At 43.1% G+C, this 26,205-nt stretch overlaps 2 protein-coding genes across 7 annotated transcripts in view; one reads left to right on the forward strand and one right to left on the reverse strand.

The window, feature by feature from the left end:
* The first annotated feature begins 7,336 nt into the window (after positions 1-7,336).
* Positions 7,337-13,553, forward strand: LOC142750829 (uncharacterized). Its single transcript, XM_075859806.1, has 4 exons — positions 7,337-7,604; positions 9,138-9,332; positions 10,026-10,179; positions 13,344-13,553. The coding sequence occupies exons 1-4, from the start codon at positions 7,484-7,486 to the stop codon at positions 13,501-13,503; spliced, it is 630 nt and encodes a 209-aa protein (XP_075715921.1). The 5' UTR covers positions 7,337-7,483; the 3' UTR covers positions 13,504-13,553.
* A 3,354-nt stretch (positions 13,554-16,907) lies between these two features.
* Positions 16,908-26,205, reverse strand: part of CNOT4 (CCR4-NOT transcription complex subunit 4) — a 63,815-nt gene continuing 54,517 nt past the window's right edge. For 4 of the 6 annotated variants that reach the window (XM_075855847.1, XM_075855846.1, XM_075855845.1 and 1 more), the window contains 2 exons: positions 25,644-25,856; positions 16,908-18,746 (listed from right to left, as the gene is read on the reverse strand). In XM_075855847.1, the coding sequence (XP_075711962.1) occupies positions 18,442-18,746; positions 25,644-25,856 (518 nt within the window). In that variant the 3' untranslated portion in view covers positions 16,908-18,441. The remainder of the gene's footprint in view (positions 18,747-25,643; positions 25,857-26,205) is intronic. The other 2 variants (XM_075855849.1, XM_075855848.1) reach the window with 1 other exon arrangement.

The raw sequence follows: 26,205 nt of genomic DNA on the forward strand, positions 1-26,205 counted from the left end.
CGGAACGTCAGAACGGGACCCCAACGCAGATGTGAACAAGGCCTTAAATGGTAAATTTTTGTCAGCATTAGGAAATACAGGAGTACCTGTAGTTCCATATTACAGACCTGTGTCTCCGTGAGGAACCGTATCATCATCATCATCTAAAAACAAAACAAAAATCTTCTGCTCCCTTCCCTACACCAAAGTTTCCCAACCTATTCGGACTCGAAACACCCCTACCAAAAATTGTTTCGAATAAGACAAAAATACAGAACCGTTTTCAAGGGAAAATAGCCCCTGATTTTCAGCCGTCTTTACGACCGTTTTTGGAGCCGATTTTCTATTGACCCAAAACGGCTCAAGAAGTGACATGCACTTCTTTTTACGGAGTCTGTTTTTTTACATGCCTTTTTTCAAACGGCCACGTAAAGAAACGCCCCTTCAGAACGAAGCGCAGTTTTTCCCATTTAAATCAATGGTCAGATGCTTGGAAGCGTTCAGTTTCTGTATTTTCAGTCGTTTTTCGAGGAATTTACGCCTCCACCCCCCAAAACAGCTGAAAATAAGCCGTGTGAACATACCCTTAGGTTTGTTTGTTTTTTAGGGGGTTCTATTAATTTCAATTGGAGGTCAGAGGTGGAAACTGCTGGAAGACCATCAGCCCCCCCACTCACAGAAAAATGACCATCAGCCCCCCCACTCACGGTAAAATGACCATCAGCCCCCTCACAGTAAAATGACCATCAGCCCCCCCACTCACGGTAAAATGACCATCAGCCCCCCCACTCACGGTAAAATGACCATTAGCCCCCCCTCACAGTAAAGTGACCACCAGCCCCCCCAGAAAAGTGACAACCAGCCCCCCCCAGTAAAAGTGACCATCACAGACAGAAGTTAATTCCTTCCCCCGCAGTGGGCACACTAGAACGCCGCTGCGATCACATCATAGAGATGCGATTGTAACGGCACAAAAGTGTTCTTACTGTGGGGAAGGAAATCCTTACACTGCTCAGAAGTGTATTGGCTGCTCTCTCTCCATCAGGCTCTTCTGGCGGGAAGTGGTGGGCGGTACTCGTAGCAGACGCACGTGCGTCACGTCTGCTACTAGCGAAAGCTTATTATTTTTTTTATGGCAGTGGATCAGAGGAGTGTTGCAGCCTCCCTAGAGGGTACTCACGGTACCCTGTTGAGAACCACTGCCCTCCACAGTCAGTTTTACTGATAAATTTCTGGCCGTCTACAGCTGCCACTAGGGGGAGCTCCCTGAAGACAGATTTATTAAGTCCATTTAGAACTGTAGATCTCCGTCTTCAGTAAGCTCCCCCTAGTGGTGGCCACGGGAATTAGATAAATGACGGATTCTTCGCAGTTTTCTTCCATTGACTTCAATAAGGAAAACGGGAAAACAAGAGTTTATTTGCATTTTCATGCGGTTTTCATAAAGTCACAGCACCTGACCTCGAGATGTCATCCCATATATTGTTATCTCCCGGTCCCGACACTCGTGACGTCTTGTGATGAACGGCATATGATGAACGGTGATGCAGCTGCAATTCAGCGTCCAGGTCTTACAACCTTTAACCCACGTGAGGATCCCAGGATTGACCAAGTGTGGCAATGAAGGGGTTAAGCAGAGTGATATCACGTGGCAGCGGTTCACTGGGAGAGTGCAGGACCCGATGAGCATGTGATATAAACTCTTGTTAATATAATATACAACGCACATGCTTCTCATTGACGGAGAGACTCCCGCCCTTCACGTGTCAGATCAGCGTAGCCGCAGGCTATGATGCCACAACGGCGCTTTATGTGACCAATGCGGTGATTTACAGACCTCGGCACAAACTATTTCTGCAGTGATACATGCCCTGCTACTGTATTCCGCATACCTAAGCAGATCTGCCATTCAGGACTTTGGGAAAGCGGAGTGTAAACCCTCGTGAGAGCTGGAATGATGGCCATATATGTTTTTTTAGAATGAAGAACTTCATTATTGGTGAGATCTATTGCAGACTCTAGACAAAACGGATACTAGTGCGGCATCTTAAAGGCGGGGCGTGACACGTGAGTCAGGCTCCGCCCCTTCCATGTGTCTGTATGTTCTCACTTTGCGTATATGCTGCAAATCTTTGGGCCGGAAAATCTGCAGCGTATCACTGCAGCAGCAAAGTGGATGAGATTTTGACAAATCTCATCCAATCGCTGTTATGACCAGCAGGTTACGGACTACGCCACCGGTTTGGCTTAGGGCCACCTCTAAGGGTGTTATGCAAGTAGCCTCCCCTGGTCTTCACCCTTTAACCCCCTATTCAGGGATCTGGTCTTCGCCTGAGGGAGGCTACAAGGTCGCTACCTCCTGAGGTGGTCCTGGCGGAGTAGCTGCTGGCCAAGCGGACTAGGAAAAGGCACCTTGATGGATGGGAACTTCAGACTGGACACAGAGCTGGACACTGGCTGACAACAGAGAGCAATTGCAGACTGGACACAGGCTAGTAGTGGATAACTGGATACTGGCTGACAACAAATATCAAAAGCGGACTGGAATCAGATGCATACAGGAACCTTTGCAGGATACAAACTAGGTTGTTACAATGTTGGTCAGGTACCAGGTGGATAGCAGAGGTTTAAATAGCCCTGGGGGCAACAGGGATTGGTTGAGTGACTTTTAAATTTCAAGCTCACTGGCCCTTTAAGAGGCGGCCGTAGTGAGCGTGCACTAGGAAGAGTGCGGCCACGAGCGGAGGGAAAACAGAAGAAACCGGCGGCCTGGGAGAGAGGCCGGCGGCTGGAGGAAGTATGAGACTTGGCGGTGGGGACCTGCAGCAGGAGCGGGACCTGCCGCCGACTTTACACACACTGCGTGCTATATTCTCCATGGCATATATTCTGTCATACCTGCATAGGTTTCAGATTTTGGCTCCTCCTTTCGCTTCACAGGAAGAGTCATCTGTGACAACTAAGCTCCGCCCAGGGTGGGAAAGATTTAGAACTTCCTAGTTGAAAATGAGGCATCATGGGACATAACTATAATAAAAAAAAAAAAATCGAATAAAAATAAAACACATTAGGTATTTATAGCTTTTTTTTATTCTAGTGTCATCATAGGAAGGGCATCAGTCTAACATTATGTAATGTTTGGGACTGTCCCTTTAAGAGTATTTTTGAACAGCAGGGTTGGGGTTGTGAGGGTGGATTTATCATACATGCGGGGTGGCATTTCTCCTTTAAACGCTGGAACGTCTCTTTTCTCTCGAGTCCGGAGCTGATCCTGGATTACGCCCTATAAATAAGATTACAAGACACACACTGAAATCTCTTTAAATCTGGACGAGAAAAACAAGCCGAGGGTTATAATTCCCACGCCGGCTCCGGATTGTGATCTGGGGCGAAGCAGAACGAGTCCCTGTTTAATACCCAGGATGAAGAGTAATCCAGCGACATGTTCTCACGGAGAACAATATTATAGGGCTGCCAACATACCCGATTAGGGAACGCGGCGTTAATAGAGGGATGTCTTTTGTTCGGGAACCCAACAATGAGCTGGAGCGGAGAGCAGTTTTAAGGAGCGTCTCTCCTACTGGAGGACCCGGCCTGTCTATCCGTTATATGTACATCCCATTGAGTTCAATGGGAACTGTGTAATGCTTCATTGCCCCTGTGGTGGCGCTGCAGGAAAATCTGACCACTTCTTTACCAACAGATTACAGCTGATCGCTGTGGTTCCGAGCGGTGGTCAACCCTGTGATCAATTCCATTGGCTAACACAAACACCTTCTAAGGATAGACCTAATACACAAACAAAAGTCCTAAAATGTACATAAAAGGGATTGTCCCTTCAGCACCACCTTTATGCAGACTGGGTCTGGCAGCGGAAATCACTGCGATCAGGGGGTGAAGCCTCAGACGGTGACCAACTCAGGTATTCAGACGCCGTAACGTGGCTGCGTTTTAGCATCTGTATTACAGGCTCAAATCCCAGCTGCGGGTCTAATAACCCAAACTAACAGCATGACGGGGACCTACGTTACAGCGGTCTAAATGAGGCCTTTGGGTCTGTTCACATCTGCGTTCCGTGTTTCCTTTGTTCTGCTGCTCGTAGGATAAAAAAAAAAAAAATTGGAAGTGCCGGATCTGTCGCATGAGAAGCATCAATGGCGGCCAAAAAAACCTATTGACTTAATGGAGCCTCCAACGCAGATATGAACAGTTGCGGCTCGTTGCAGTAGCGCTCTAGTAGATAAAATAAGGAGGTCCTAAACCCTCTTCTGTACATATGCCCAAAAAAGACACGTGGAACGGGGTAACCCTGATGGGATAACCCACGTACGTGATCGCAGGCCCTGTCTGCTTTACAATAGACTGCCTCTTTATGCCACAGACTTGTTTCAGGATCCTCCGATGTGGGAAGGTGGAGTAAATGGAAACTTTTCATCAGAAAGGCTCTGTCACTAGTTTGTTTTAGCATCAAAAGGTACAAGACATATAGAAAGGAACGGATCACCTATAACAAACACACTGCAAATAAAAAAAGAATGCAATTTACCTAAAAAGCAAAACAAGTAAAAAGATAACCAATAGCATCATTTAGATTGAAATGTAAACATCCGTCCTCAAATCAAAGTACCCCTTCCCATTTCTGTAGCTTCTACAGATAATTCCCTAAATAGGTGCGTCATATGCCCACTCCCCATGAACTTGTACCCATAGCACTTAATCCGGTCTCAATTAGCCGGGAAACAAGTATATAAGCACTATAGAAACCTTTGTATTTTTAGGCCTGATGAAGACCTAGGTCAAAACGCGTCACATGTTCTTATCCTGTTTTTTTTGTTTTCCTTCTGTAATATTGGCATGAATATTTTGCATAGCAGTTACATAGTTACATAGTTTGTACGGTTGAAAAAAAGACACAAGTCCATCAAGTTCAACCAAGGGACGGGAAAGGGGAAGGGAAAGATTTCTACACATTGACATAGGAGCGGATATTTTTTTGTTCTAGGTAATGATCTCGTCCTTTTTTGCAGCATCTCCTGTCCCTGCTGTGACGGCTCCTGCGGTGACTATTCCATAGATTCACCGCTCTTACAGTAAAGAAGACTTGTCGCCTCTGCAGATTGAACCTTTTTTCTCCAGACGGAGGGAGCGCCCCCTTGTTTTTTGAGGGGGTTTTACATGGAACAGGATTTCACCATATTTTTTGTATGTGCCATTCATATATTTATATAAGTTAATCACGTCCCCCCTTAGTCGTCTCTTTTCAAGGCTGAATAGGTTTAATTATTTTAATCTTTCCTCATAACTTAGATTCTCCGCGCCCCTTATCAGCTTTGTTGCTCTTCTTTGTATTTTTCCTCCTTTCTATGAACTGGAGCCCAGAACTGAACTGCATATTCTAGATGAGGCCTCACTAATGCTTTGTAAAGTTGTAATATTACATCCCTGTCCCGCGAGTCCATGCCTCTATAATACACGACAATATCCTGCTGGCCTTAGAAGCAGCTGATTGACATTGTGCTGTTATTTAGTTTATGATTTACAAGTACAACCAGATCCTTCTCAACAAGTGACTCCCCAGTGTAGCGCCCCCTAGGACATATGATGCTGCAGATTTACACCCAGATCCTTCTCTACAAGTGACTCCCCCAGTGTAGCTCCCCCTAGGACATATGATGCCTGCAGATTATTACACCCAGATCCTTCTCAACAAGTGACTCCCCCAGTGTAGCGCCCCCTAGGACATATGATGCTGCAGATTATTACACCCAGATCCTTCTCAACAAGTGACTCCCCAGTGTAGCGCCCCCTAGGACATATGATGCTGCAGATTATTACACCCAGATCCTTCTCTACAAGTGACTCCCCCAGTGTAGCTCCCCCTAGGACATATGATGCCTGCAGATTATTACACCCAGATCCTTCTCAACAAGTGACTCCCCAGTGTAGCGCCCCCTAGGACATATGATGCTGCAGATTATTACACCCAGATCCTTCTCAACAAGTGACTCCCCAGTGTAGCGCCGCCTAGGACATGATGCCTGCAGATTATTACACCCAGATCCTTCTCCACAAGTGACTCCCCCAGTGTAGCGCCCCCTAGGACATATGATGCTGCAGATTATTACACCCAGATCCTTCTCCACAAGTGACTCCCCAAGTGTAGCTCCCACCAGGACATATGATGCTGCAGATTATTACACCCAGATCCTTCTCAACAAGTGACTCCCCCAGTGTAGCGCCCCCTAGGACATATGATGCTGCAGATTATTACACCCAGATCCTTCTCCACAAGTGACTCCCCCAGTGTAGCGCCCCCTAGGACATATGATGCTGCAGGTTGTTGGTACCAGGTGCATAACTTTACATTTATCTACATTAAACTTAATTTGCCAAGTGGACGCCCGAACACTTAGGGTATGTTCATACGGCTTATTTTCAGCCGAAAAATTGGGAGCAAATCACCTCAAAACATTTGCCCATTGAAAAACTGCGTTCTGCTCCAACGGGAATGGCCACGTAAAAAATATGCCCACGTTTGAGACTTTTTTCATTGACTCGGGCCTAAAAACGCTGCAAAAAACGTGAGTTGCAAAAAAAAAAAAAAAAAAAGGGCTCTGTATTTTCAGACGTTTTATATTATTGTGTGAACATACCCTTAGTGCACCCAAATCCACTTGTAATTTATGAACATCTTCCATAGTCTGAACATTAAGACTTAAAGTGTAACTAAAGGTTCGACAAACTTCCAACATGTCAGATGTTTGGATTGGTGGGGGTCCGAGCACTGAGACCCCCACCAATCGCTAAAACGAAGCGGCTGAAGAACTGCTGTGATCGCTCAGCCGCTTCATTTCTGGTCGGCCTTTTCCGGAAAGCCGATGTATCGGAGTACAGGCTCGTAGACTTTCTGTTAAGTCCGTTCTTCGATACATTTCCGGAAAAGGTCGAACAGAAAAGAAGCGGCTGAGCGATCACACGAGTTCTTCACCCGCTTCGTTTTAGGGATTGCTGGGGGTCTCAGTGCTCGGACCCCCACCAATATAAACTTCTGACGTCACTAGGACATGTCTGAAGTTTGTCGAACATTTAGCTCCACTTTAATGTCTGCCCCATGAACAGATTGATCCCACACTCGTACCATTCAGAGGCACGGAGGACACATTTCCATCCATACACGTGAATGATGACACCAGCGCGTCTGAGACCGCGCCACTTTATAAGCCGACGACTTTAGGTCTAATGGCCCTTTAAGTATTATGAATTAAAAGGGATATTTAATGGGAGGCGGCCTTTATTAAGGAGCCGGTATTAGAGGTGGAGGATTTCATCAGATGTAGAATTTGTGGAGGGGGTTTAACGTCATTGCTAATGAAGACATTACTAAGCGATATTAGAGAAGTCCAGATGAACAGAGAACTGTAATAATGCTGAGAACCCGGACTCAGCCATCGACCAAACACATCATCAGGGGTCTCATCGGCCCCCGCCAGGATCGCTGGATAATATGAGTCCCATTACATTATGTACATTTTATCTCATTTTACCCGGAGGCAACTCGTTTGGAGATGCGGATGGTGGAAACAAGACGCTGGCTGCAATAATACCCACTGCTCTGAACTCCTCAGGTAAGACGGCTCAGGTAGGATTTCTCCTGACGAGAAGTATGGTTTAATTATAAAAAAAAAAAATGTGATTTAGAAAAAAAACAAAAATTTTTTTTTTAAATACTCAAATTAAAAATAAAAAAAATTACATTTTTATTTATTTCCGCACTTTTCCAGATAGGCAGAGACAAAGTGGGTTACAAATGTATTCTACCAGCAGTAGATTTTTTTTTATATGATAATTATAAAAGTTAAGAGCATATTTGTGAAATTGATTTTTTTGGAAAAAAAAAAAAAAAAAGTAAAAACAAAAACAAAAACGACGAAAAAACACAAAACCATAAAAATGGAAAAAAAATATAACACAACCCCCACCACTTGTGGTTGTTTGACCCTGGGGCACCCTAAAACAATTTATTCTAATAAGAAGGGGCTGAAGTTATAGAATTTATCGAAATTTTTTTTATATAAAATATAAGTCAGCATTTTATTAAACTGGACTAAGGGTATGTGCACACACACTAATTACGTCCGTAATTGACGGACGTATTTCGGCCGCAAGTACCGGACCGAACACAGTGCAGGGAGCCGGGCTCCTAGCATCATACTTATGTACGATGCTAGGAGTCCCTGCCTCTGCGTGGAACTACTGTCCCGTACTGAAAACATGATTACAGTACGGGACAGTTGTCCTGCAGAGAGGCAGGGACTCCTAGCATCGTACATAACTGATGCTAGGAGCCCGGCTCCCTGCACTGTGTTCGGTCCGGGACTTGCGGCCGAAATACGTCCGTCAATTACGGACGTAATTAGTGTGTGTGCTGCTGTGCACATACCCTAAACGGTTAAATCCATGGATATAGATGTCTCCGGAAGGTCCTCCGCACTGGAGATATGTGACAAAGTAGGGGGAGAGAGAGGGGGGGGGGGGGGGCGACAGGGAGTTTTCTACACTTGCGGTCACTTATTCCATTGGGGATCACTCCAGTCAGCGCCCCCCCCCCCCAGCCTGAAATGGCTGATAACAGAGAATAGTTTTATTCCACTGCACCACAGACTAATATGGACTTTAGGCTTTGGGTATATTCACCAGTAGCGGTCAAAACTCCACACCTGAAATTCTGCGGTGTGAAGTCCCCGGGCTTACAGAACAGTTATCAGAGCGGTGTTCTGTAACGAGCCACGCTCCTGTGTGTCCATCACAAACAGGTTTATATTCCCTGGAAGTAAACAATGAAGGTTCCTATTGTGTGACAGCAAACAGAGATCTTGAAAAGTGAGGAATTGATACAGAAAATATACTGGAAAAACATACTTTATTACATTATAAAGTCAATAGGGTCTGTCGGGCGCGGTAATATCAGTATGACGGACCCGGCACCGCGTCCTGGTTTCCGTTATCAAAAGAAACCACAACGCAGATTTGCGAAAACCGGAATAACCCTTTAAAGATTTGATACATTGCGATCACGGAAAACTTTTTTTTTTATATGATGATTCTGAAATTAGGGACCCCGCACCGCACACCATAATAAAAATCGCATTGTGTTCTAGCCGCAGTGCTGTGTCCTGTACTCACAGCGCCATCTGGTGGATCTTTTCACATATCTGAAGCGACAGAACGTTCCTTGGGCTCCGTAGCTTTATTTCGCTGCCAAGAAGGATTCCAGTTACTAGGACATTATAAGTTGAGATGTCAAAAGGAAGGAGACGTCCTCCAGTGGAGTCACGAGGAACCGCAATGCCAGGGTAAGGAGGCGAATGGTACAAAACAAAGGGGTCATGTAGAAGAAATGGTAAAATGATTTAATAGTCTCCCCCCAGAACAGCGCCACTCTTGTCCAAAAGCTGGTATTTACTTCAATAGGTATGTGTTGCAATTCCAGCCACAGCCATTAGAGCGGCGCTGTTTCTGATACTGGACAACCTTTAAAAAAAAAAGAGATTTAGACAACACAGGGGATTCAAAGAGCGATACAACAAAATAGAAAAGTGTAGCAACTTCGCAATAGGTTATAAAAAAAAAAAAAAAAATCCTTTTGTTAAGTCTGCAATAGCTGTAGAAACCAATATGTCTCCATGGCAACAGACAACAAAACCCGTGTGTAGTCAGATTCTGCAGCCATACTCTGTCCTCTACTTTTGGATAACTTATATTTGGTAGGTTAGCAAAAAAAAAAAGTAGAGGACTAATAGGAAATAGGACTGCAGGATCAGACTACACATGGATCGCTTGTTGTCTGTTACCATGGAGACATATTGGTCTGCATAGCAGCTGTAGAAGCCAAATGATAGGAAATTTATAAAAACCTATCGCAAAGTTGCATTTTTTTAAAATTTTAGATGCATTGGGACAGAAAAAAATAATTACGATGGTTGCTATGATGGACATACTTTTTGACTTTGTATTATTATAAACCTGGTCCCGTTTTCTCCCCCTAGGAATCTCATTCACGTCTCATAAAGGTTTCCGCCTGGCGATCATCATCTCCCTGGTCAGCTCTTTCATAATCATCACCATGTTTGTTGCATTTACGGTTTGCTGTGTGCGGGAGCGACAGCTGAGCCTACAAGAGGCGGCGGCGGCTCGTGCCAGGTGGGGGATGGTGAAGGAACGTTACCTTTCCACATAGGAAACATATAAAATGCTCAAAAAAACCCCAAAAACAACATTTTTTTAGCAATAAACGGTGACCCTTTTTAAAAAAAAATTGATGAAGGTCGTCACAGCCCGGTCATAAGAATCAAGGTTAAAGTAATCGAATATTGTTACATGTCCATTCTGCTTTAGGCCCCATGCACACGACCGTGCTCGTAATTACGGGCACGGCCGGCCACAGGCAGCCAGACGTTTTTCCGGGCCGTGCTCCCATTATAAAGTATAGGAGCGCGGCCCGTAAAATAAAAAAATAGGACATGTTCTATCTTTTTCAACGGCACGGGCACCTTCCCGTGAGAAAACGGGAAGGTACCCGTGGCCAACAGAAGTCTATGGGCCCGTTATTTCGGGTCGTAATTACGACCCGTAATAACGGGTGTTTTTACGGTCGTGTGCATGAGGCCTTACATAGAGGGGAATAATCCAATAATGATCGCTGGACAGACAGCAGGAAGAAAACAAGTTTATGGGACAGTTTTCCATTTTGAGTGAAACCATTAACCAGTTCAGGACCAGACACCGTTTCGCCATTTTTAGCACTCGTTAGTTAAACGGCTATAACTTTATTTGTTGGGCGAACGACGTGATTTTCGCGTTGTTTTTCCGTAGACCATGCAGGTTTCTTTTTTCTTTTTATCATTTTTATACACATCCTTTTTGCCATTTTAGAATTTTTAGGCTTGAAGTTTGAAAATAGTAAAAAAAATAAGCTTTTTTACATTTTAGCTATTTTTATGGTAATAAAGTTTCTCTAAAATAACCTTGTATTTGTGATTGTCATTGTCTACCGGAAATTGTAATATATTACATGACTTTTTTTTGGGGGGGTATTTTATGTGTATTATTATTAATATTTTTTGCACTTTACTTTTATTTTTTTATTATTATGGTCTGTCCCTCAAAGGTCAAAAAAGACCTTTGGGGAACTTTATATATTTTTTTCTTTCTTTTACACCATCTTTTCCCCTGTAACTGGAGCTGCACAGCAGGGAAATCAGCCCTCTCATAGTGACGATTGTCACTAATAGGGCTGTGCTGGGTCTAGTAAGACCCAGCAGCAGTCTGTCACTAACAGCGCCCGGCGATCATGTGACCAGTCACATGATCACCGGGACAAACAGAGACAGCGGCACGGCCGCATCCTCTCTTCATATACACAGTGAAAGCTGCTTCTATCTTCTCCTCAGGGTCCCCGGGCAGTCACTGACTGCGGGAGACCCGACATTCAGCTGCCCGATCGCTCAGGCAACAAGCTAAAACCTGCGCCGTAAAAAGTCTTTGCATGTTTTAAGGACTCCGACTGCCGATCGTATATACACAGCCGGAGGTCGGGAACCGGTTAAAGCTCCTGCCCTGCAATCAAAAAAAATCCAGGCATTAAAAGCGTTCAATACGTCATCATTAATAACATACAAATTAGTGCATTTTCTTCAGCAGTAGAAGTTGCAGCTGCTTTTCTCCGCCTGCAGGAGGGTCAGAGCTGTTTGTCTGTTCCTAACCCTGTACAAGCTGGATCTCTACTCCCAAGACGCCACGAGGCTCCTTACACTATAAATTCTGAGAGCTCTGCCAAGGAGAAGCAGGATCCCAGGACCTGAAGGGGCTTATTCACAAAAACGGATGTATTTCAATGGGGCCGTTCACACGGCCATTGTTTTAACGCACCGTGTGAAGGGTCCATTGAGAAATAGAACATGTCCTATTTTCTTCTGTTTTAACAGATCCCTCCGTAGACTCAAGTCTATGGGGATCTGTGAAAATGGGACCTGCACGGGTGAAACGGACGTTTTTCACGTCTGGGTTTCCCCACGTTAGTGTGAATAAGCCCCAACAGGCACCTCATTTTTGATATAACATGAGAGACAAGGGAACAGGGAGCAGTCTGTGCAGGAAGGAAAGATTATGCTGTATAGAGATTCGGACACAAGAAGGTGGAGCATGACCGGTACACCAGATAAACTGTGGGAATATTTTTGTCATGGACAAGACACAGAGCTCTATAGGTCACTAGTACCAGCATGGGCGATCAATGAAGAACAAAATGACGCAAATCACAAGATGTAAGGAGAGGAGGGTTTGCCTGGAAAATGTATTTAACGTTTTCCAGGAGTTTACTTAGAAGAGGCAAAGTATGGTCAACGAGGGCCCCATCTCCTGGGTCCTCACCTATCAGCAGAACAGAGGGCTGCAGCCCCTTGGTTCTTCTGATAGGTGGGAATCTCCAATGCACCAATAGGGATAGGACATCGATGTAAAATCGTAGAAAACCCCTTTAAAGGATATCCTTGCGCTGAGGCCGGGTTCCCACTGGTCAGATACACTGCGTAAAATTTTGCAGCGTATTCGACCTGGAACCCGCAGCACATGGTCTGAAAAACCGCGCAATGTGGTGGTTTTTCGGGCGGAATTTCCACTGTATGAAAAAAAATAAAAAAACGTTCATACTTACCCTGGCCGTTGTCATTGTGACGCGTCGCTCCTTTGATGTCCAGTCCATCCTCCGTGGACGACTCTGCAGCCTTTGATTGGCTGCAGCGGTCACACGGGATGAAACGTCATCCCAGGAGGAAGAAGCGGGGAGCTCTGGGTAAGTATAAACTTTTTTATTTTCCCCTGAGTTGCCAATTTGGCGGCGGAATCGCTGCTATTCCACCGGAAACGTCGCAACACTCAGCTATTTGTTGACGTCAATGGGGAAAACCCGCAGCAGAAGAGCAACGAAAACGCGACACAAATGGACACGCTGCGGATTTAAATGCCGCAGCGCAGTCCATTTATTAGCGTTCCTTCAAAATCTCATCCACTTTGCTGCTACTGTAAATGCTGCGGAATTTCCACACAGAATTCCGTTGCGGAAATTCCGCAGCGTTTACGGATTTTGTGCGAATTCTGCACCGAAAATCCGTGACAATTTCCAGTACAATGCATGGGAATGATTTTGTTTTCTCTCCGCCACGTCTGTCCTTACCCTAAATCTCCACCTTGCTGTTGCATTAACCCCCGACATTGGATCAGTCCACCTCATTGGTTATGGACCTCCCATCGAAGCAGCCAATAAAGATGCAGAAGTCTCACAATTTACATTTCTTACTTGTTTTCAGCCGGAGTGATCCCAGGCCCAGGTTCTCCATGGAGACACAGGAGCGATTCGGCAGCAGCAGTTTTCACCCCAACACCCTCACAGAGTCCAGCCTCTACAGCTCCGTCTCCTTCAAAGGACCAAATGGATTCGAAAATTGCGGATTTCAAACAAAAAATTAAACTTTTCAATTCATTTGACCAGTTCCTACCTACAAACCACTTCCCGTAAGGAATCTCACTGCAGTAATTCAGTTTTTGTAAAAATAAAAAAAAATAATAAAAAAAAACAGGTCATGTGTCCCGTTGTGCTTACAAAACACTCTACACAAAACAGAGCCCCCTGGTGGCAGTCCTTAAAAAGATTCATTTTTCAATATTACACTAAAGCAGAAACTTTGGTTAAAATTAAAAAAGGGGATTCCGGAAAATGTCTGAAACCCCAGACAATCCCAGTAAAATATAAAATAAACTGAGTGTACTTAAGGAAATTAGATAGAGTCATTGACCATTAAACTTAGAACACAATTATTTTTTTTAATCTAAATACATCCCAACCTCTGCTGATTATTTTCTTCATTCATCGTTATAGTGGTCACAGCTCTATTTTTCTGACACAGAGCGCCAAATCCTCAGTATAGACACAGTTAAATGATGAAACTCAGTTTGGCTGTAGCCACCACTAGGGGGAGCTTAGAAGCTTACTGCATACATGTATAAATTAAACTCCATAAAACTGTATGCGGTAAGCTCCCCCTAGTGGTGGTTGCAGGCAGCTAGAATTTTATTATCTAACTAGATGGTGATGTGGGGGATTTGGACTGCTATATTATGAAATTAATCAGTACAGATATTTGGACTTCAAATCGGAATGGTGGTAAAAGGTGGAGATGCACTCTAAAATCAATCACTTTATAATATTGTGCGGATTTATTTCTTATATTTGTATAGCGGTCAGAGCGCAGTTCTTCTGATCCGAAGCTTAACATTTTCTCATTTGAAATAGTTCATAATCTGATTTTATTGTAGTCAACAAATTATGATCCTTCGCACTAACCGGAAAACAAGAGTTAGGCTGGGTTCACACGACCACATTAACGTCCGTAATGGACGGACGTATTTCTGCCGGAAGTCCCGGACCGAACTCAGTGCAGGGAGCCGGGCTCCTAGCATCATAGTTATGTACGATGCGTGGAGTCCCTGCCTCTCCGTGGAACTACTGTCCCGTACTGAAAACATGATTACAGTACGGGACAGTTGTCCTGCAGCGAGGCAGGGACTCATAGCATATTACATAACTATGATGGTAGGAGCCCGGCTCCCTGCACTGTGTTCGGTCCGGGACTTCCGGCCGAAATACGTCCGTCCATTACGGACCGAACATGCTCGTGTGAACCCAGCCTTAGTCTATTAAAGGTTCTTTCAAAAGTTTGGCCATTGAATGGCTTACAAAGACAGGGTCTCATATAGGGTGGTCCAAAAACACAGCTCCCTTCTTATAAAAACAGCGCCAATCCTGTCCACAGGTTGTGTGTGAAATTGCAGCTCAGTCTCATTCATTTCAATGGAGCTGGGCTGCAATACCAGACACAAGCCATAAACTAGTGTGGCGCCGATTCTGGAAGAAAGACGTCATGTATTTCTATTCCTGGACAACCCCTTTAAACTGTAACAGATCTCCCGTTAGTTAAGCTCCATCAAAGAATTAGTGGATGCAATTGTGCTCCCCGAAAGGCCCATTTAAGGGGTTCCGGTGGCCGTAATTAGTCATATCTTTCTTTAAAGGTGAGGAGTTTCCAGACTCCCCTCTCCCCCAATAGACCAAACATCTGATAAAACAACTGCAAAAGATCAATGCCTGTCATGGTGGGAAAATATACATACCCTGTAATTCCTACCATTTTATTGCTCCAGACCATTCACATAAAAAATTAAAGAAGCACTCCGTAGACAGGTCAGTCTCTCCAGGATTACCTTATCACCAATCAAATCCCTCCTAGCTTCTCTAAGACTCCTCCTCTACCCACCCAGCTTCACCCTCCTTATAGGTCTCTCCATTCATAGAGTGCTGCTAAAGAAACCATTTCTGCCCTAAGGGACCAGGAGTGCAGTGATTTAATAGGGGAATTCACACAAAGATTAGCTGCAGAATTATGGAACTCCTGACTGTACAAACTATCTGTGACTGCTGTGTGCAGAACCTCCAGTATAATCCTTTGAGATGTTGCTCCTCACTGTCTCCTGCTTGTAAGGGCTGACATTAAAACATAGATTACAGGCAGGAGGCAGGGGAGATAGGCTGAAGCTTGCTTCACTTAGGAATACACGGAGACTCAGCAGTGTGAGTAAAGACGTTTTAGGTCATTGATCACTAGGAGGCAGGGAAAGCAGTGTGAAGCTGCATCACACAGGATATACAGACAACAGTTAAGGGACAGAAGTATATGTTACTGATCTTTTACTGGCTGAACTTAAATCGGACACAGCAGAGCAAGTGTAGTGTGATGAGGCTTCATCCCTCTGCAAAACCAGAAGCATCATGGGAAATGTAGGCTGCATTAGGGGAACGATATCAGAGGGGGAAAAAAGGAGCCAGGATGACAGACAACCCATAAACTTAAACAGATATAGACAAGGAATACTCGATAAATCGCCGGAGTGCTTCCTTACGCAATCAACAGTGTTTAACAACATCCTACCGTTTTGTGTCTTCAGCTCCTATGCAGATCAGTGTATCTCAATAATTACAGCTTTCCTTTCTCTTCCTTTGTAGGATAACAAATAAAAGGGGGGCAAGTGAGGAATAATACATGACTACAGTTACAGATCCACGATCAATCTCAGGTCTATGGGTGAGCCCAAAGGGCCATTTCCAATCTGAGAAAACAGGAGATGGAATGTTTGCATTTTATTCTGTCCAATCCCTTGTGTTCCCCTGAGATAAGTAGCGCCAGGGATCTATAAACAGCAGCATACACCACCACTCTCCACAGAAATAATATCTGAAAGAGCACATTAAATTGGAAATGGAGGAAGATCGCCGTTTGGCCAACGCGTATCACGTTTATGGCCAGTGTAGACTTGGCTGCAAATTTTCACGGTCAACTCCAAAGTGAATCTCCACCATTTTCAGGTCTAATATTTTATGCAAATTAATTTCTTAGGCATTGGAGCTCCATAATTATGCAGCGGATATGGAGCTCACCATCAGGTAAAAAAAAACAAAAGCAAAATACACAATACAGATAAAACGACAAAATCTGGGCTACCAGCAGCTGCCACTAGAGGGAGCTCATGAGCTTACTGCATACTATGGATAGTATGCAGTAAGCTCATAGGCTCCCTCTAGTGGCTAGGACCAGTGTGGACATAGACTAGAAGTTCTTTTAATGTTTATAAAGTCACATGTCCCTTTCATTTAAGTGATATACTTTGGAGTTAAAGCCAGAATTACAAAAACATTTTTTTAAATCTAGCCCTGCAACAGGAGGGCGCAAAAATTTTTTTTTTTACAATGGTGACCAATGCCCCTGTGCATGGACCTTCATGTGCGGCTCCTATAAACAAAAAGGAAAGCCACAAACAGATTTATCATCAAGTTTTCTGTTTTATTTAAGATTTTAGTTTTAATTCTGAAGACAGAGGTACATTTTCTTGGTTTAGTTTTAGCGTCAGGTTATAACCAGGTTTTAATTCATCATTTTTTTGTCCCCCTCTCTTATAGACTTCTCTTTTTTCCCAATCTTTTTCAATACTGCAGATAATAATGCCAGAAAAGTTATAATAATTATGGGTTGAAACTCCTGCCAAGTGACCGCAACAAAAATTTTCCTCGATGATACTGAAACTGCTGGACGCTGAACTCCAAGGTCGTACTAATGGACGAAAAACAAAAATTTTCAATTTTTCTTGGAGAAAAAAATGGCTGCCTTTTCCAATTTCCTAAAAAATTAGGTAGTGAGTTGAGAAGGCAAGAAATCCACTGATGTGCAAAAGAAACACAGATCTAGGGAAGCAGCATATATATATATATCCATGATGATCGGAACCTTACGGGATTATTTTGTGGTTTTTCCGAGACGACCAAGAGTGACTCAATAGCAGAAAGCACTTACACCAACACCTTCACAGATCTCCAAAAAACAAAGAATAAAAGAAATGATCAAGTTTGCGCTGATCGAGAGAGAATTCTCCGAGACCGTAAAAAAAAAAATTCAAAAAGTTTAAGCGGAAAAATTTTACGGATTTTTATTCAATCGCAACAATCCCAGCGTTCATCATGGCCTGCTGTTACTCATGCCTAGGAAAGCACCATTATACATATGTGGCAAACAACACCCTAAGTTTATTTCTAGGTGTATATGTAAAAAAAAAATTGGCAACAATTTTCAAAAAGTTGCCAAATGTGTTAATTTTGCCCAAACCCCTTCAACGCCAGAGGGTTGTAAAAAATATATAGCATTTGTAAGTCCAGCCCCCTTTGGTCCTGAAGAAAATAAAGTATGAAATGGTACGTTTCGCCACGAGCTACGGAGTTACAAAACCTTGCCAAGAAAATTCCAAAAATTATTAAATCGCAATTTGTTACGGTGCTTCCCCCGCCAATATATTTCCATAATTACCGATCATGTTAGGCTTCCAATTCTCGTGCCTTATTGTATTTCTTAAGATTATTTCTCCTACTTGTAACTAGATCTCAGAGCGGTTAAGTCTCATTTTTATTAAGCTTTATTATTTTAGAAAAAAAAATAAATTCTCATGCAGCAGACCAATGATCTCCGGGATTTGCAATTTTTTTTTTTCTCTCAAAAATTCATAGTTTGATTTTTAATTTTCCTTTTCTCTCTTTTCGGTGGTTCAGGAAACTTGTTGGTGCTTTGGGGTGTAAATAAACTAAGTCACCTCGTCAAACGAACTTCAGTACCGCAACAATTGGCGAAATCTCGGCGGTCGTCGATTTTTAAATTGCGTAAGGGGTTGGTGGACCCCCTCAGTACCAAAATTCTTGAGAAATCTGGAGAAGGATTGTATGAGAGGGAAACACGGAGGATTTGATTTTGACATTTGAAATTGGGTGGGGGTATAGAATTTCCCAAATTTCTAAGCTGTCCTTTCAAATTTTCAATGGCGGTCCAGGGCTGAGCTCTGTAGTAGATCTGTGGGGGTTTTGGTTGGGGGTCTGAAGGCTGTCTGAAAGCCTGGGGGAGGGGAGTGGAAACTGGCGGGGTTTGTTGGGGGAGGGTAAGGGCTCCAATTCGCTCTGTGTAGGGGTATCTGTGTGCTGAAGAGATTGTTATGGGGATGATGGGGAGGTAGAGAGCTGCTGGGGCCGTCCATCTCTGTCAGGGCTTGCAGTGATTTTAACCAGTGTGGCGGATTGTCATCTTGCAGAGGTTCTAAACCATTTCCCGTGGATGAAGGGATGCCTACGAAAAAAAGAAAAAAAATTTAAGAAAATTGATTGATATTGTCAATTATTCAAATTAAGCAATACATTATAAATATCGTTGAATTCAGAAGAACAGTGACCTGAAAAAATCCAAAAACAAAATAAATTTTTTTTTTTTCTCATAGCAATTCTATAATGTACAGTACGGAAGTGCCTGAAACACTTGTACATCATTTTGGGCAATAAAACGACATAAAAATGTCTAAAGGCCGGAGCTTTTTTTTTTTTTTATACTTACCAATTTCTACAGAATGCCTAACAAAAATGTATAAAAATATTTTGCTTTCATACAATAAGTTTTGTTTTTAGCGGAGGAACTCCGCACCCCAGTTTTAAAGCTATTACAAGCCAGAACATTTTAGGCTGTGTTCACGTGTCGTGGTAAATGAACACAGCCTAAAAACATTGTGTCGAATAGCCTTAAAGCCCTTAGTGACCACCAATACGCCTTTTCACGGCGGTCCAATCTAAGTCCTGCCCGGGTGTCTCGTGCAGGCTGTGGTGCGTGCTCGTGCTTCAACGGCCGCGATCAATAGCGATTGCATCATTTAAATCATGTACAGAGGGAGGGAGCTCCCTCTGTCACCCATCGACGGCCCGCAAATACAATCGTGGGCCTCCACAAAAAGTGGATTTAGTAAAAGTGTAAAAAAATAAATAAAAGTACACATCCATGGTATCGCCGCGACCGTAATGCCTCAAACAAACCCAGTGTAATTTAAACCGCAAGGCGGAATTTTGACGAAGAGCGGGCAGTGGTCAGATATGAGGGGTCCTTATCCTGCCCAATATACATGAAAATTGGACTACCACACTTTAGGATTTGTGAACAATGTTCTCCTGCCGTCCAGAACAAATGCAGAACCACACAGAACATTAACTTAACGGGGTATTCCAGTCCGCCACCTCTATAATCCATTTATGGGGTCGGTGATTAGCTCAGTGGGGGGTCTGACCACCATGGACAACAGTAATGGGTGGCATACCCCTTTAATTACACATTGTGAAAAATAAGGAGTGCAAGACTAAAAGAACGGCAATGTGGCAAGGTGTGAAATGGTTCGATCCGGTTGCTGTGCAGTCTGGTGAAGGATCTGGGATGTGAACTGCTCTTAGCAGGGGGGTCCTTAAAATGGCAGCGTCTGTACTAATTACTAGACCACATCTAGGACACCATGGATCGAAAACATTTGGTGTAGTAAAAAAAACAAAAAGTTATGGTCTATTGTCTTATACCTTTATTAAAAGTGACATATCCAAATATTGTGCTGATTAACCCCTTCCCACAAATAGGTGTACAGTAGCGCCCTGAGGATGAAGCGGGCACAGGAGCTGTGCTCGCTTCATCTTCAGCGGGTGTCGGCTAATCTACAGCCGACATCCCACTGCAACGGCGGCGATCACAGTCATCTCTGATCGCCTCTGTTTAACCCCTTAAATGCCGCTGTCAGTAGCGACAGCACCATTTAAGTGATTGACAGAGGGAGGTGGCTCCCTCTATACCCCGCTGGCCCCCTGCCAAAAATCGTGGGGGTGCCGATAGTTGCTATGGCAACCAGGGAGCCTAGCAACGGCTTCCTGGTTGCCAGGTACAAAAGCCTATTAGGTCCTGCCCAAGGCATGACATAATAGGCTTAACCGTCACCTTAACTTGTACTGGGGATCAGAAGATCAGATTGTCATGTCCCCGAGTGTAAAAAAAAAAAATAAAAAAAAAAAAAAATCGCCCTGTTTCCCTGATCAAGTCCTTTATAATTGGAAAAAAAAAACCCCCCAAAAAAACCACTATACATAATAGGTATCGCCGCGTTCGTATCGGTCTGACCCATAAAAATATCATCTTGCTTATCCCACACGGTGAACACTGTAAAAATAAATAAATAAAAACCAATGGGCGAATTTCCTTCTCTGGTCACGTTACTTAAAAATAAAAAAAAATAAAAAAATGGAATAAAAAGTGATCAAAAAGTTGCAAGTACCACAAACACGGTACCAATAAAAACTACAGTTTGTCACACAAAAAACAAGACTCACACAGCTCCATAGACCAAAAAAAAAAGTTATGGCTCTCAGGATATGGCGAGACGAAAACATGATTTTATTTAGGAAAAAGTGTTAGGCTTTGTTCACATGGAGTTTTTTGCAGGCAGAATTTTTACCTCAAAATTCCGTTTGGAAGTTTGAGGCAAATTTTCCTCTCCCTGCACGTCGATTTTCGCGGAGTTTATCGCCCGCGGCCATTGAGAGCCGCGGGCATAAAACGCCGCGAAATACGCTTTCTCTGCCTCCCATTGAAGTCAATGGGAGGTCAGAGGCGGAAACGCCCGAAGATAGGGCATGTCGCTTTTTTCCCGCGAGGTGGTTTTACCGCTCGCGGGAGAAAACCGCCCCCGCCTCCCATTGAAATCAACGGGAGGGATTTTCGGTCCGTTTTTGACAAGTTTTTTGGCGCGGTTTCCGCGTCAAAAAACTCCGTGTGAACTTAGCCTTATTGTGTAAAACTAGAAAAACAGCTCACAGCTACCCTGACGCACTCCGCCCAGCTCACAGCTACCCTGACGCACTCCGCCCAGCTCACAGCTACCCTGACGCACTCCGCCCAGCTCACAGCTACCCTGACGCACTCCGCCCAGCTCACAGCTACCCTGACGCACTCCGCCCAGCTCACAGCTACCCTGACGCACTCCGCCCAGCTCACAGCTACCCTGACGCACTCCGCCCAGCTCACAGCTACCCTGACGCACTCCGCCCAGCTCACAGCTACCCTGACGCACTCCGCCCAGCTCACAGCTACCCTGACGCACTCCGCCCAGCTCACAGCTACCCTGACGCACTCCGCCCAGCTCACATATGCCCCCACATTATAAAGTGAAACACAAGTAAAACACTAAACAAAAACTACTGCCATGCAAAATCTGCGCTCCAAAAGCCAAATGGCGCTCCTTCTGAGCCTGGCAGTGTGCCCAAAGAGCAGTTTATGACCACATATGGGGTATTACCGTACTCTGTAGAACCGCTTAACAATTTATGGGGTGTGTCTCCAGTGGTATAAGCTGGGCACAACACATTGGGTGCTGAAATGGCACATCTGTGGAAAATGGCAATTTTCAATCTGCAACATCTATTGTGCACTAATTTCTGCAAAACCTTTGGGGTAAAAATGCTCACTACACTTCTAGATGAATTCCTTGTGGGGTGGTTTCCTAAATGGGGTCACTTCTCGGGGGTTTTCACTGTACGGTCACCTCAAAAAACTATTTTGTAAAATCTCCACTCCAAAAACTAAATTGCGCTTTTACCCTTTAGACCCTTGCCGTGTGTCCAAATAGCAGTTTACAACCACATATGGGGTACTTCCCTACTCAGGAGAAAGTGTGTAACACATTTTGGGGGGTCTTTTCTCCTGTATTCCTTGCGGAAATGAAAAATTATGAGCTAAATCTACATATTATTGGAAACATATTTTCACAGCCCAATTCTAATAAAAACACCCGAGGGATCAAAGTGCTCACTACACCTGTAATTTAAATCTGTGAGGGGTGTAGTCTCCAAAATGGGATCACACCTGGGGAGTTTATGCTATACTGGTACTTCAGGGTCTCTGCAAATTCGACATGGCTCCCAGAAACCAATTCAGCAAAATCTGAGCTGCAAAATCCAAATGGCGCTCCTTCCCTTCTGAGCCCTGCCGTGGGTCCAAACAGCAGTTCATTACCACATATGGGGTATTGCCGTAATCAGGAGAAAGCGCTTTACAAATGTTGGTGCTTTTTCTCCTTGATTCCTTATAAAAATTAGAAAATTCTATGTTTTTTCAGAAAAAAAAAGTAGATTTTCATCTTCACAGACTAATTCCAATATATTCGGCAAAAAACCTGTGGGGTCAAAAAGCTAACAATACCACTAGAAAAATTATTTGAGGGGTGTAGTTTCCAAAATGGGGTCACTTTTTGGGGTTTCCACTGTTGCGTTCCCTCCAGAGCGATGCAAACGCGACATGGTACCGAAAACCATTCTAGTAAAATCTGCGCTCCAAAAACCAAATGGAGCTCCTTCCCTTCTGAGCCCTGCCGTGGGTCCAAACAGCAGTTTATTACCGCATGGGGGGTATTTCCGTAATCGGGAGAAAATTGCTTTACATATGTTGGGGTGCTTTTTCTCCTTTATTTCTTGCAAAAATGTGAAAATTCTAAGTATTTCCAGAAAAAAAAAAAAAAGTAGATTTTTATTTTCAGACTAATGCAAATAAATTTAGCAAAAAACCTGTGGGGTCAAAATGCGGACTGTACCCCTAGATAAACTCCTTGGGGGGTTTTTTTTTTTTACTGTTTTGGCACAAGACCTCTTCAAATCGGACATGCCGCCTAAAATATATTCCTAAAAAATGGAGGCCCCAAAATCCTCTAGATGCTCCTTTGCTTCTGAGGCCGGTGCATCAGTCCATTATCACACTAGGGCCATATGTGGGATAATTCTAAAAACTGCAGAATCTGTGCAATAAATATTGAGTTGTGTTTCTCTGGTAAAACCTTCTGTGTTATAGAAAAAAAATGTATTACAAATGAATTTTGGCAAAAAAATTTTAATTTGTAAATTTCACCTCTACTTTGCTTCAATTCCTGTGAAACGCCTAAAAGGTTAAAATACTTTGAGGGGTGCAGTTTTCAAAATAGGGGGGTTTTATGGGGGCTTCTAATAGCTAAGGCCCTCAAAGCCACTTCAGAACTGAACTGTTCCCTGAAAATATAGCCTTTGAAATTTTCTTAAAAAAGTGAGAAATTGCAGCTAAACTTTGTAGCCTTGTAACGTCCTAGAAAAATAAAAGGACATTCAAAAAACGATGCAAACAAAGTAGACATATGGGAAATGTAAACTAGTAACTATTTTGTGTGGTATTACTATCTGTCTTACAAGCAGATACATTTAAAATTAGAAAAATCATATATTTCTTCAAATACTCAAAATTTTGTGGTTTTTTACAAATAAGCAATGAATTTATCGACCGAATTTTTCCACTAACATAAAGTACAATATGTCACGAGAAAATCTAAGAATCGCTTGGATAGGTAAAAGCATTCCAAAGTAATTACCACATAAAGTGACCTATCAGATTTGAAAAAATGGGGCTGGTCCTAAAGGCCAAAATGAGCTAGGTCCTGAAGGGGTTAAAGGGGTTGTCAACAAAGGAAAAAAAACAACCTAGTGTTCGTACTCACTGGCCACAGCGTTGATGTATGTGCGGCACGTGACCATCTACATCAGATTTCTCCACTGTCCCGCTCCATCATAGGAGCAGAACAACGAAAAACCGGAGCCACCGCATGGCCAAAACCAACGGTGCCCAGTGAAACCAATTGACTTTAATGGGTTCCGTGGGGTTTCCATCACGGTATTAGTCGTTTAGTCGGCAGAAACGATGGAATTTGAGACGGAGGCTCCTAACGAAGCCTCAGACACGGATGAGAATGGAGCCTAAAGCCCCATTCACATCTCGTTATTGACGCGCATGGGGCTAGATTAGGCCTCCGTCGGGCTGGTATGCATCGGGATACCTTTTCTTGAGGTATGGAATACACTATTGCATGAACCGGTATCCCGTAAAGAAAAAAAAATTAACCGCGTGGTAGATTTTAACATGAAAGCCTATGGGTGATGTATTCCACTGTACGGCACACGGTTAACGTACACGTCACGGGTTTTTGAATAGCTTTCCATTACTTTATCGAATCCGCCCCCATAGACTATAATGGTATTCGTTTATCGGTAAACACCTAAGGCCTAGATCCTCCAGGAATTTTGAGGCAGATTTGGACTTGCCTGCACTTTCTTGCGGATTTTTTTTTGTCCGCGACCATTAAGGGTCCACGGGCAAAAAAACGCAGCGAAAAACACTTCTTCTGCCTCCCATTGATTTCAAATCAGGGGTCAGATGCAGAACCGCGGCAAAAATGAACATGGCACTTTATTTTTTATTAAAGCGCCACCGTGGATTTAAAAAAAATAAATAAATAAAAAAAAAAAAAAAAAAAGAGCCTCCGTCTCCCATTGAAATCAATTGTCTCAGAAGTTTTTGGGAGCTGATCGGACGCGCTTTCTGCGTCAATCAGCGCCAAACACAGTGTGAACTGGGCCGGATAGTGACATCCGTCACCCTTAGACTATAATGGTATCCGGTTAACCGATTACCACTGTAGTCTCTGCCACGGTTAGAGCAGCCGTTACAGCCGACATTTAACGTGTATCAGGAGCTTTACCCGGCGTATACGTCAAACGTACTGACGAGTTGTGAACTAGGCCTAAGACTTCATTCTCTTTGGATCAGCAATTAAAAAAAACAAAAAACTAAAAAAAAAACAAAAAAAAAAAAATGAACCCGACCTGAATGTATTTTGACAATTTAACGCCAATAAGAAATATTAAATTCCAACAATATTCAAAAACAAGAAATGACATTATGTAGCAGGTTTTTTTTCTCCAAAAAGTGAAACAAAAACAAAAAAACAAAACTATAAACTGATATATAACATACAAACAATCCTTTCACTCTACTGAACAGATGTGGAGTATGGCTTGAACATTCAAATAATTTTGCCCGCACACCCCACTGTTTTGTTGCATTATTTATAGAAATCACCTGATATTTTTGGATTGAATAAATAAAAAAATAAAAAATAAAAAATAAATTTTTAAAAAAATCATGGGAGTACAAAGTACATTGAATCTTTGTTGTGAAAGTGGATCGATAAAAAGCAAAACCCATTGATATTTTACTGAACACAACATATACTGGGTTGTAGATGCCGATTCAATGGCCGTTCTGTCCTTGACTGGGCAGTTTGGATGAGATGTCAATGAAGGAGGAAGAAACGGTTACCTGTGATAATGGCGGGGTCCATCCAGCTGGTCGGGCAGTCCCAGTTCAGGCTGTTAGTTGTGGCAGTGTTGGACGTTGGCGCACTGTGGGTGGCGTTTGAAGGGGAAGAAGCATTGGACAGCCCACCAAAGTTGATGTTTATGTTGGGCAGAAGTGCCCTTAGCCCGTCCTGCCATTCCTTCATATTTATACTCTCTACTGAATTGCTGTGGTCTGGGAGATTTATTCAAAAGAAAAAAAAAAAATAAACATAAAAATATAAAAAAAGTTGTTGTTAGAATTTTTTTTACTTAAGGGTAAGTATAATTTTTTTTAAATTTTTAAATTTATTTAATTTAAAATCCAAAACGGTTATAAAGCAGCTCGCTCGGGTTTCGATTATAGGGGGAAAGTAAAATACTGTCATACTGCTACATAACATTAAAGTTATGTTAAAACGAACAGCATGAAAATAAATACCAATTTAAAAAAAAAAAAAATATAAAATTATAAAAAAATTCACATTAAATTAAGGGCGAATTGTGATTTTTTTTTTCTAATTTATATATAATAAACAAATCTT

Source organism: Rhinoderma darwinii, chromosome 3, assembly GCF_050947455.1.
Source record: "Rhinoderma darwinii isolate aRhiDar2 chromosome 3, aRhiDar2.hap1, whole genome shotgun sequence".
NCBI lineage: Eukaryota > Metazoa > Chordata > Amphibia > Anura > Rhinodermatidae > Rhinoderma > Rhinoderma darwinii.

What these genes read in the sequence shown, in the direction of transcription:
- LOC142750829 (XM_075859806.1), top strand. Translation starts at nt 7,484, where the DNA reads ATGAGTCCCATTACATTATGTACATTTTATCTCATTTTACCCGGAGGC. An exon ending in CACTGCTCTGAACTCCTCAG is followed by an intron (nt 7,605 to 9,137) that starts GTAAGACGGCTC and finishes ATTGTGTTCTAG; the next exon opens with CCGCAGTGCTGTGTCCTGTA. An exon ending in CGAGGAACCGCAATGCCAGG is followed by an intron (nt 9,333 to 10,025) that starts GTAAGGAGGCGA and finishes TTCTCCCCCTAG; the next exon opens with GAATCTCATTCACGTCTCAT.